This window comes from Astatotilapia calliptera, chromosome 3 (genome assembly GCF_900246225.1).
Source record: "Astatotilapia calliptera chromosome 3, fAstCal1.2, whole genome shotgun sequence".
Lineage (NCBI taxonomy): Eukaryota > Metazoa > Chordata > Actinopteri > Cichliformes > Cichlidae > Astatotilapia > Astatotilapia calliptera.
In genome coordinates this window covers 35,440,707-35,453,649 of record NC_039304.1, presented here as the reverse complement: position 1 = coordinate 35,453,649, position 12,943 = coordinate 35,440,707, and the positions used below count along the sequence as shown (strand labels likewise).

Genomic DNA, 12,943 nt, shown 5'->3' with positions numbered 1-12,943 from the left:
TCTAGAAATATTTAAAACATTTCTGTTTTACATAAATAACAATGAGTGTGTTAGATGTTTATATTCTGAACATAAACTCTTTAACTCTACAGCTGGAACAATCTCTGGAGAGGAGGTGCCCATCGTGTCCAAAACAAACATCAAGGAATATAGAGACAGTTTCTCATGCGAGAAGTTCACCTTCAGAAGCAACCCCAACATTACTTTTTATGTCTACGTCAGTAACTTCTCATGGCCCATCAAGATCCAGGTAAGAACTGCGTGTGTGACCTTGGACTGACTTATGAGAAGCGGATAAGACAGTGAGCTAATCCTCTCTTATGTGCTGTGACTGTTTTCAAAATGCTAAAAACACACGTGAATACAGTATGTATGAATAAATCTATAAAAGAATTAAGACAAAAAAAGAGCAGGAGCAGCCATCTTTGCACATGCAGAGCTCTATTGTCACTCTGGGTGATTTCAAGTGCACTCGATTGTAATTACACCTTCAATGAATGTGTGTTCATAGGTGCACAGCTGCTTTTTAGCAGGCAAAGGCAAAAAGCATTGTTTCAAATTTGTGCCCCTCTCCCTGAATGGATCCAATTGAGGCTTTGATTGGTGGGCCGCTTGAAAATACAACACTGAAAGATGTCTCGTCCATTTGCTTTTATCTACTTGCAGGAAAACAAAAAGGTCTAGTGTAAAGGGATGGGGGATGGGCAGGGTTTCTTTGTAAGGAAAGCTTGCCCATGGACAGCACACACGGGGAGTGTTCTTTGACATTTTAGGGATTATAAATGTTGCTTAACATTTTAATTCTATAAATTGTAACTAAGCCTTAGAAACGCTCTCTCTGGAATATGCTAAGTTTGATATAAAGTACATTAGTACTAGGATATGGAAGGTGTCAAACCCATAGAATTAACACCCGAATCTGCTGTCACCATGCAATTTAATACAACGAGATAACAATTGTCCCCCCCCAAATATCACACAATATCCATTTTGCTAATTAGTCCACTCCCAAATATTGATTTTTATATTTCGTCCTACAATTTCACGAGGTAAATGAATGGAACACCTTGGAGTAATAATATCTGTGGGGTCAATCCATCTTTGGAGGGGGCCTGGTAATAGTTTTCTATTAGATTTCCCAGCCAACAGTCGCTTATTTATTATGGACTAGCCTGGGCTGTACAGCAAATAGCTTCTGTAACAGGATAAGGTCTCTCTTTCTTTGCTTGTCTTCATGATGCATGGATGAGAATGGAGACCTGGATGAGATAAGACAGGATTTCTTCTTATGAGGGTTTGTATGTAAGGCCCAAACACATAAACAGATTTAAATATAGACTTGGATCGTAAAGAGCAGTTTTCATGGAGGGAAAATGTTGCCACCAAATCGTATCGTCAGCATGTTCCTCCGTGTAATAAAAGGCCAATTGTAATAGAAGAATGTTCTCAGATGATGAAATTGATTGGCTTAGATGGATGAATTGAAACTGAATTAACCCTACACATATTGCTTTGACCTCATATCGTGTGAAAAACAACTTTATAAGCACTAAATAGACATGTCCAATTTACTTAAAAGCCAGCTAACATCTGTGCACAGTGTGCTTTGTGAGTCATGTTAGCCATGTCAGTAAGCATCTTATTTCAGATCAGTGATTCTCATTTTCTACTTAATAGGGTTGGAAAAAGTCAAAGGTGGCAGAAGTTTGGGGGGTAGATGAAGTTGTCATTAAAGAATATTAGCCCCGTGACTCTGTTATGCTATATGATCATTAACATACCCCTTTCTGTTTCCTGTGATATTGACATAGCCAAATATTTAGCTAACCACTACATTTCAATACAATCTAGACATATCTGCACGAATAAATAAATGTGTAGGTTCAGCCATGCATCTTCTTCTTCTTCTTTTTTTGGAAGACCAGATTAATTTGATTGTTAAATTAGCATTCAACGCAAGTAATCCACCTCTAAAAGCACAATTTGTGCCCCGTTACCCAAACCAATGTGTTGCCAACCAGGGGCTCCAGATGACATTGTGTGTGTTTGTCTAAATGCTTTCAGGCTACAGTGCTTTCAAAACATCTACAGTAGATAATGACTTGTCACAATGATGTGGCCTGTTATATGTGATTTAGCTGCCAGGACTGTGCGTAATCTCTCTTTTAATGAAGATGAAACATGTTTCTGATGAAGCGTCATTCACTGCCATGTTGCCTTTTGGATACGTCGGCTATGGTAGAGAGAGACTGCGTTATTGCTGAGATCTGAGATCAATGGGTTAAATAAATAAAAAAAAAAGTCAGCATTGCGAGTTATTTTGGATTTTAAAATGTTGTATTTATTTTAATTTATGCATCTGAAAAGAAAAATGCTATTAACAATATTGAACATTAACCTTAAGACACAATTACAAATTTAGGTTAAATTATACATTAGAAATCTTAAAATTATAACGCATATCCATGCGTTTTCTCTCATAGTAAGTCATTGCTTATCGTCTTCTTTCCATTCACTAGATCGCCTTCTCCCAGCACGGTGGCATTATGGATCTCGTCCAGTTCTTTGTTACATTTTTCAGGTAAGTGTATAAAATATTTATTTATTCCTAAACGTGAACTCAGTCATTTCTTTTAGTCACAAAGCCTTGAGACTGATTCACAGCAACCTGGCAAGCCAGTTGTCAATTGCCAGCAACTTTCACCAACCGCTTGTGAAAAAGTCATTCTACCAATACAAATCGTGGTTATGACAGTGTCACCGACTGGTTTCTAGGCCTGTGAGACTGAAGCCTGGTGTTACGTTGAGATGGTTCAGTCTAAGAAAAACAGGTTAAATAAATAAGTGTATATAATAAGAAAAAGCTGTTGTTTAAAAAATGATTGAAACCCAATTAGTTTTGCTTTTTAGATATGTATGTTTCACTTGGTGAACGACTGTGTGAGCAAATAAGAGTTGAGCAATAATGTTTCCCAGCATAAAGAAAACTAATATTGAATGATGGTGAAAGAACCATTAATGCCAAATTATATATTTTAAGGTTGCCGTGACATGCATTAAACGTCTTTTGTAGGGAAGTTCTCCTTTGTTCGGGTTGCCAGGCCACAACCTGGTATATATTAGCAGCAACAGAGCAGCAGGCTCAGTGAAAAGAGCCTTGGTTTTAAACTTGCCCTCCGCAGCCCACACCTGTCAGTCACTAAAAGCATCTGAGACATTATAAAATGAACTACACCACGAAATGGGCCTGACTGCATCTAAAAGCATTTCACTTTAAAACTACAGAAACTGGTCTTCTCAAATGTTACACAACACGAACTTTTTAAAAACTTTCTAATGGAAAAAAAATGTTTTAAATGATTAATTTTATACTTGTGTTTGGTTTTATTTAATTTTTGCAATGCATCCCTACTATTTGGAAACAGGGCTGTAAGTGTTCTCCAGTCAGGAAACATTATCCACTATATCGTCACTCTCAGCTCTTCTCTCCTGGGCCTTACTGAGTTATGTGAGCCTTTTAGGTCAGTTCTGCTAACCGAATACATGTAAATGCTTCTTGTGTCTTCAAGGTAGCAATTTTCCTTTTTCAAGTGCCAAATGAACTGCCAGTTACAATTTAAGTAGGTGCACATTTCTATGAAAGTGCCATCTAAATAGAAGGTGTGGGCGATCAAGATATGAGGACTGTTAATGATTTTTCATCCAGAGAACTGCGATGAAAGTCTTTCATTGAAATGTTTAAAAGGAGTAAATTGGGCTGTCTCAAAGGTACATCAAAGTCTGAATAAGTTAAGAAGATGTGAGTATAATTGCAAAATTTATACTGTAAGTTATCCTAAATATTGCTATCTGTGAAAAGATTCAGAAGATGTTCCCCACAGCCATATGTGTGGTTTCTGGTTACTGACCTTATAGCAAGAGTTGTTTTCTGTGTATAGGCGTTCATTTTTTGATCTTGTGCTGCCCAGAGTAGCTAAATGGACTAAAATGCTATGTGTGTAGGTGTCACGAAGGGAATAGAAGATCGTCTTTGCCCAAGGCACCTGCCCATCATTACACAACCCACAATAACTTTCCCGTAAAGCTGTCACACAAACAGTGATCCTCTGCTTCAAGCGTATCACGTTACAGTTCAATAGCCAATTTCAGGAATCGTTGGAAAGAAAAAGAGAGGCTGATAGTTTAGTTTGTCTAAAATATATTACACACAAAAACAGTTTTGAACAGGTTCACAACATGGACACAACGCAGCTACAGTTTGGTCCTTCTTTTTGTTGTTTCAGTATTAGTTATAAAAACTGTTTATGCTTTAAGTATTTCTAAGATCCAGGATTTGTTTCCATTGTTAGAGAGGTGATAATAATTCTCATAATGTCTACATCGTCCTTCTGTTGTCCAGTTTTTACTGACCCATGAAAAAGAAAAAAAAGCCTTGATGCAGTGACAAACAGCTTGTTTTTTTCTGAAGAGGGATGAAATCCGCAGGAAACATAATCAGCTTGATGACAAAATGTCAAATCACCCCACAGGGTTTCTAGGCCTCCTTGTATAAGAGGTAGAGGGCGACGAAATGACAGCATGACTCTTCTTCAACTATGTTTATTCAGTGTTTACTTTACCTTTTCCACTGCAAGCCTTTTGACACCTAGTATTTTTCCATTATTTCCATATTTCTTCTTCATCTGAATTCATAAACTTCACTTGTCTAAGTTGTAATCTAGTTAGCGTGATTACGCTTTGTGTTCTACAGCCAAAAATCTGTCTGGTCATTTCTGCCACATGAAAATCCCATTCAGACACTCTCAACCCCTTTTTCTGCCGCTCACTGTTATCTTCAAAGGTGTCTAAGATGGCTCAAGTACTTCTAAAAGAATGAAACGGTTTCAAAGCTTAAAATACATTTCATGTGTGACCGTGATATTTGAAGCAGAGTTTCACTTCAGTCAACGCTTAAATTTCACTTTACTTATTTTTTTCTTTTCCTGTTATCACTTTCTTCAAACATCCTGGCCAATGGACCTGTTGTAGAAATGTAGCATATCAAGTCAACATCTTACTGTTCCTATTGCAGCATTTCAAATCAAAACGGCATCGCCTTTATTCCTGTGCTTTAACACAGGTTTAATTTCAGTGATTAGAGAATGGCTTGAAGGAAATGTGAAAATATTTACCCTTATTTGTTTCAAGTGGATAAAATGTTCAAATTTCAGATTGTTCAAAGTAATTGAAGTAATTGATTAAATCAAATGTAAGCCAACACTAATACTTTCCACGAGCTTGCTTAGGTAAAAACACCATTTGACACATGTTCTTAATTAAAACAAAGCTAAAATGTCTCTTTAGCAGATAATAATCTTTACATTCTCATCTGTCACATGGATAATGAAGTGGAAGCTCTCAATCAGTCATATTTTTCTATCCCGGTAGAGCTCGGACCTTGCTGAATTTCCCTTGACTAATGTGCTGTCGGATTATTAATTGAAGTAATCAGCCAAAATATTCAGTCTACTGAGAAATGAATATTCCGCCTCTTCAAATCATCTTCGCTGTTTTGTTAGCAGGAAACTTTGAAATTTTGAGTCTGTCCTGTCTTGATCACTGATAATGTCAGGAGTTTAATCATGTCGAAGCTACGTACTTGTACTGTAAGAAAAGCTTGCAAAATTGAGCTCATTGTTTTGCAGAATTGCTGGAAGTTGCACGGCCGCTTAGATTAGCAGAAAAGGGCTAATGTGGCTTTGTCCAAACATGATAAATCTTACTAATTAATAAATGATATGCCCTTTGTTTAGATACAAAAAATAAACAATACGACAAGTTGTGAGGTGTTGCGCAGAGCTGGTATTTGAAGGACTGCCTGCTCCTTTGACCCAAAGAGAGATTATGCTTTCAACAAGCTTGCAAGTAAAAATATAATCTGCCAGTTTTTTTCTTGTGTCTGTGTGTGTGTCCCTTCCTCCCCCCCAATGCACTTAGACAATTCTACACAATCTTTCAAACTGAAGGCAAAAACTTTCAGCTAAATTAAAAACAGCATGTCCTCGGTCACGGTGACATTCATTCAGGTTGCTTGCAACCAAAAAGGAGCTCTACTGTAGCTAAAGGCTTTAAATGATTTCATATGGGGCTACCTTAATGTTGCATATGCATATGAAAAAATAGAATATTTTGCTGATATTGTTTCCTCTCTGTCAAAACAGTTGCTTTCTGTCACTACTCCTGGTGGCAGCGGTGGTGTGGAAGATCAAACAAACCTGCTGGGCTTCTAGACGACGAGAGGTAAGTCGATAAAACACACCGTGCTTACATAAATACACCTGACTTTAACAAATTGTGAATATGCCGGTTGTTTATGCAAAAGCATTTGGCGTTTTAAGGAACGTGGGGTGACAATCACTGCATGTTGTTACAGCTTCTGTTCCAAATACACACAGCCCCTCTCTTCTCAGAGGCAGTCTGACTTCTGCTCTTTAGTGAAATCAAAAGGAAAGAGGGCAGCATTTGTTCTTTCTCTTCAAGACAGTGTCTGAAATCAGATTTCAAGAGTTGTATGGGAGTTGGCAATGCTGCACTACCCACAGAGTGGAGAGTTGAGATCCGTCACTGTGTTATTTGTAAAATCAGGAGTTGGAGCTTAACTCGGATGATAACTGTGGTTAAAGGACTGCTTTCAGACTGGTCGATTGTGGTTTGATTACATTTTTTAATGCTTATAGTTCTGTCCATTTCTTCATATTTTCCTCACCCCTCATATTTTGCTAGGAAAAAAATATATACACATTATATATGGCAAAATGAGAGTGGGCACAATTCTAAAGAGTTGATATAACCACCTTCTTGTAATTTCTGTAAGTAATCTATGGGAATAGCTCGACAGATTTCTTCGAGGATATGCCAGAGTTCTTTGGATGTTGTCTGCCTTTTGTTCTGTGAGAGAGCCTTCACTTTGGGGCAACATGTTAACGTAGATTTTCAGTCCAGTTCTTGTGTAATTTGAGAGATCTCAAGCCTTGTTTGCCTTTGTTAAAAATGGCTTCTCTACAGCCACCCTTCCACTTCTGAGGTGGTTTTAGAAAAATACTACTTTATACCAGCTAAACTGGCATTTTATGACTTTGGCATTTACATAGAGAAAACTAAAGAAATTGGAGGAAATTTTCTTTTTCTTTTTCTTTTTGCAACATGCTGCTAGTAAGAAAGTGACTAAAGATATAAAGATACAATTTAAAATTGCGTTGCTAAATTGCGTGTTACACGTGGATAGAAAATTGACTCACCCCTTCTTATTGCTCAGGTGTCACCATTAGGCTGATGATGGTACAGGGCAGGCTGTAAGGTTCTCAGCATGATGTTTAGAACTCCTTTTAGAGGGCTTTAGGCTGACTATTTGATTATTTTGTCAGAAATACATATGATTAACAGTAAAGATGATAATTGTGATAAATTGTGAATTTAAGTTTAATGGCCCAGTGGAAAGAAGAACGAGAAAGGAGAAAGTGCAGATACTGTGAATGACCAAAGGAAAAGGTGGATATGAATCATTAAAATTCAACGTTGGAAAGATAGGGCTGAAAAAGACGGGGAAGAAGAAGGATTATAGATGAGATGATTGTCAGTGGAAATTATAAGAGAGGGTTAGAAGGAAGGATACTGTGGAGGAAATTTAGGGAAAAGGCAAATATATGCAAATTCATCTCACTGCCCTTAACCCAAACTGTATCAGCTGGTTTCTGGTTTCTATCAGAGTAACTGACATTTCCATCTCCTCAGTGAATCCATACATTCTCCTGGATGCTGTTTGGTACTCAATAGCAGGAGTTTTCATTTGGTGCGTATCCAGCCTTTATGACATGTGGGCTACTAATAAATCTCTCACAATTTATATCCCCATCGGGGATGACATTGATAATTATGGGATCTGAATTTTATATTCTCTAATTGATATATGAAAATAAACAAGAATGATAGCTGCCGTGAGTTCGAATCATGCCTATCCAAAGAATTAAAGTCAATAAAAAATTAATGCGAGCAGATGGCTCATGGCATTAAAATTCTGCTCACTTTTCTGTTTGCTCATCTGTTTTGTCACTGTCCTTCAGGCATCCGATCAAAACAAATGCATAGTTAAATAAAACCCCCTATATCTTAATTTCTCTGGGTTAAAAGTTTTGTTGTGGCTAAAAGAACGTGTACACATACATATATATATATATATATATATACATGTATATATAGTTCATATTATTTATTGCTCTGTATTTGAAGGCACACCTACTGGAGTTTCTTGTTGATATGTCATTACAGAACTTCTTAGATTATACAGAGTGAAAACTTGCACCAGTTAGAAAAGATGAGGCTTTGATTTCTAGTGCACGGTTTTATAAATATGTGAAAAACAGTAGCTCAAGGTTTCCCTTATGTTCTTTTCAGAAGCCCTACTTTTAAAGAAACATTTTAAGGAGAAGCAGTGTCGGTAACCTTTTCCTGAAAGCTGTAACAGCCTGGAGGGTGTTATTCAGCACTGTAATGGGTGCTTCAGCTGTGCAAGTAGTTTTCAACTACTTCTTATGTGGCAGTTCTCATGAGCACTCTTCCACAATACCTAAGAGATTGTTACAGAAACAGTAAAGGTCTTTTTTATGTGCTATCTGAGTAAAAAAGTTTCATATATCAAGTAGGACTTCTAGTGCATTATTTTTCTTAGTGCTTGTATGTTTTTGAAGCTATAAGCTCAAACCACTAATTTTCATCTTCACATCTAATGCAGCATGAGCTATTACCATAATTTTTATTGATTTTGATTACATTAAAAACGTTTCAGCTGGGAAAAGGATCCAACGTTTCTGTGAGTGACCTTCAGCTTACATCTTCATCTTGGATTTCTTTAGTAAACTCTATTATAAGTCTATATCTACAAGTTATTTTATAACAGACTTGCATGCCCATGCACCTGCTGCCTAGATACTTTCATTCAGTTTGGACATTCATATGGAGAGCTTGCTGGATTAGGTGCAGTTCTTAAACCAACTAAGTTTATAACTTGTAAAGTTGTCCCAGTACTGACTTGCTATCCTCAGGACTGTCTCGGTAACAAAACAAAATTAATAATTCATCCTACAATAATACATATAGCGAAAAACCCAGCAATCATATGACCCCCTATGAGCAGGCAGGTTGCTGTTAGTGGGAAGGAAAAACTCCCTTTTAACAGGAAGAAACCGCCAACAGAACCAGGCTCAGGGGGGGGGAGGGTTTCTTGGAAAATTTGTACAATTGTACATTGCTTTCTCACATTTGAAAAGTGCTTCATAACCTGTTTATTATCTTTTTAATGTTTGCCATTATAAATGGCAATATTACAGAATAAGTCAGAAGGAAAGACATGAGACAAGCAGGAGTGTTTAGGAAATGTTGAAAAAGCTTAAAAGATTTGGAGTAAAATAGTCTGAAGATTGGAATACATGATTGATGGCGGTATATATCAGAGGATGCTAAACAACAAGTTCCTATTTCTATTGGAGGAAGCTGAGGGCGTCTAAAGCTTGCTGCTGTATTTTTACAGTTAATTAAGAAATCCTCCAGCAGGTGCAAGGATGACTTCATGGAGTTATGCTCTTCTCACAGTGGGAGGGTGAAAGGATGGATTGGAGTTGGACCATAATCAATCCTAAGAGGAAATAAAAAGTAATATTGCTTTCTTTCCCCCTTTTTTTTTTTCCTGTTGCCTGCTCTAAAGGCAATTACACAAAATCACTTTCATTTCCTAGAGAGGACACTCTTGGGTTTGCTCATTTTACACAGCCAATTCTGGACATTAAACATATTATTCTCCATTAGGCTTCAGTGAGCACATTTTATAGGTACAAGATTTAATGATTAAGTTAATATTTATTCCAGGGTAAATACATTGTGTTTGCTAGTTGAACACGTATGGTCAAACAGCTTCTTTTTTTTTTTTTACTTAAGTCCTGTACCCGCCAATTTACCTGGAGAAAAGGTGATTCAAAAGATTATAAGAGTCATTTTCTTTCTCATCAGCTACACATTGATTCACTAATTTTTAAAATAACTCTGTTACTGTAGATTTGAAGGATTATTTTCTAATCCACCAGTTTTGCCCTTATTTTTCACTGTTACTCAGATAATTATCCAGTGCCAAGCAAGTGGTGGAAAACAGAATGTCTGATTTACTACACTGCTTGTAATACTAGCTACTTGATGTTGTGTAGTAACCAAAGTAAAGTTATAACTACGGACTAAGTCTCCTGTAGTGTTAGGTTAACCGACTCAGTTCTGTCAGTGTTGTCTCATTGATGACCTGATTTGGCTCTTTTGTAAACACTATGTCCAGTTAATTTGAAAGAATTGGTGCACAGCCTCAGCACTTACAAGACTTGTCCAAATACAAGATGGGAGGATTTGGTCTGCGGGGCCATTTAAGCCTCAATCTGACATAAGGGCATGGAATGAATGAGTCCTAATGAGGCTTTCAGGAATGGCAGAGACAATAATGAGATTCTGATTAGGCCAAGTGGCATATGGATGTCTGATACTTGGTATTGGCTTTTTGATGTGAAGTCTGTATTACTCCTCCTGTAATGTGTTGGATCGAAAAGGCAATAGTTTTATATGATATTTATATTTGTGGGGGGTTTTTTGTCTCAGGATCAAATTTGACAAGAGTATTTCTTTATATCCAAGCAATCATTGTCATAATAATAAGGACATAATCGTAAAAGAATAGCTGTGAATGGAGGATACCCAATACCCAATGATTCAATAATAAACAAGAGCATTCCACGAGCCTTTAAATGGAGAATATGTAATTCCTTCTATTAAGTTAATCTTACAAGGCTGATCATTTACCACACTAAATGAATAATTGAATAAGGGGTTTCTTTTTGTGTGGACTTGAAAGGATGTGGTTTCAAAGTGACAGCTTTTATATTTGAATAATTTTAGTTGAAGGTAGGTGACAAGACTTGGATCCTGAGTGGGGAAAAAGGGAGGAAGACAACAGCTGTAAATGCCACAGAAGAGGACAAGGGCTGACCTCTTTGAAGCTACCTGTGGGGGGAACAGAAGGGAGGGAGTGTTGACATTTCACGAGACTGCAACACAAAGATGATACACACACAAGCACATGAATTTATCTAATGCAGCTCCTCTCTTTATCGCTCTCACACACAGAGACATGCTTCGCAACATATGTAAATACAGATGGTTGTGTAGAGCAATGTTTTCTTGTGCTATTGTAGGTGAAAGGACCATTATTATTACATTATCGTGGCCTTCATAACTACTGATGAGCAGATCTGATGGCGCAATGATTGTTGTGTCAGCTGAAGACAAGCAAGTGAGGAATGTAAAAGTTAGCGCAAAGGCTTGTGGTATATTTTTATTTCAGTATATGTGTTTTTGTCTTGGGACTCTAGCTTTTATAGTCATTTGTTTTGGTTGTTCGGAAGACCACATGACCATCAATTTCTTGCAAATGCGTAGATGTGCGTTCACAGAAAACGCACTCAAGTTATTGCCAACACATCATCTACACAAACCAGGAAATGGAATCAAAACAGCTGCTTGTGTGTGATGTTCACAGCTGTCCATTTTCCTGTCTGAATTTGAGTGTACTTCAGGTCTTGGCCAGAATGAGCCAAACCAAGCCCTTTGTGTGTGTGTGCAGATGTGCTGTAGGCACTTTCACATAAAAGACCCCTGAGTTTAAGGGCTGAATGGCATGCGTGTTTATTGCAAGTGATCATAATAACATTCACTTTAATTTTTCTTGCAAAGAACGTAAACAAATACTCCATTGGCAAGGCAAAAACATGGCATTCCAAAGAGGACTCCATGCATTTGATTGCCTAGCACCTAAATACACATCCTGCTTTTTCATACAGGCACCAAGAGCCTTAAGTATCACCCAAAATAGCCACTTCAACAACACCCATTTGGATTGCCTGATTTATTATTGAGCTCTCATTGACAGAAGTGAAAGGAACACATTACTAACCACATAATTTTCGCTTGTCCCTCTGCAGACTTGTTGGTCTCAGTGTGTGCTCTTGAAGAGCTCAATCAGCAGTCATCGATTGCTACAATAAGATTATCCTACTCTTAAGCCTCTTGTCACCTTGATTGTCCTTTGTTCAGTTTAAAGTTTGCGCTCTAATAATTCCACCTTAAGTTACACATCGAGCACGACTGTCATTAGTAGTACAACTTATGCCACAGTTTGGAAGTTTAGAAGCTATCTTACTAATAAGTGACTATTTTATATATTCATTTAACCTCCCATACTCAAGCACTTCAACATTTTGTTTTCCATTTTATGAAGTGTTTACTTTTATTTTTATTCTGCGGGACTGAGCCGGTGGGTACAGCCAGTGATCTTTGAAAGGGACAAAGTGACCTGCTTAGGTGTAGAATATGCTCAGAGGCGGGATGACACCTACCCTTTTATAGAATCCAGTGAAGGGAACAAAATGCTGTATTCACTAGACAGATAATTCATGCACTCACTTGCCAAATTAATCAAGTTGCATAGTAATGCACTCCATGCCCACCCTTATCAAAACTGTGAATGGCTCCAGCTTGTATTCTTGACAAAATCAGTCTGTCATTGCACAAACGTTAATTGGTTTTACAGAGTTCACTCTCGCCTTTTGTCAGTAACTTAGTATTCATTTCTAGAATCTTTCCGGTATTGTGTTGGACCTTTGATGATTGTATTCCCAGCACATTTCTGAAACATGTTCTGGACACAGAGCAAAGCATTCCCCGACTTTGCTCCCGCTCTCTTTTTGTGATTTGCTGCTGCTTTAAATTAATTCTGCACCATGATAAATAACATTGCTTCTATCTGACATTTACAATGAACGTTGTTGGATTTGAAGCTTTTGTGTTGGAACCAGTAATAACCGGTGAGCTGTTTTCTTGT

General features: G+C 37.5%; 1 protein-coding gene across 1 annotated transcript in view; it reads left to right on the top strand.

Moving 5' to 3' along the window:
- Positions 1-12,943, top strand: part of atrnl1b (attractin-like 1b) — a 70,512-nt gene that overhangs the window by 41,629 nt on the left and 15,940 nt on the right. The window contains exons 24-26 of the mRNA XM_026163091.1: positions 93-250; positions 2,520-2,581; positions 6,201-6,279. Of these exons, the coding sequence (XP_026018876.1) occupies positions 93-250; positions 2,520-2,581; positions 6,201-6,279 (299 nt within the window). The remainder of the gene's footprint in view (positions 1-92; positions 251-2,519; positions 2,582-6,200; positions 6,280-12,943) is intronic.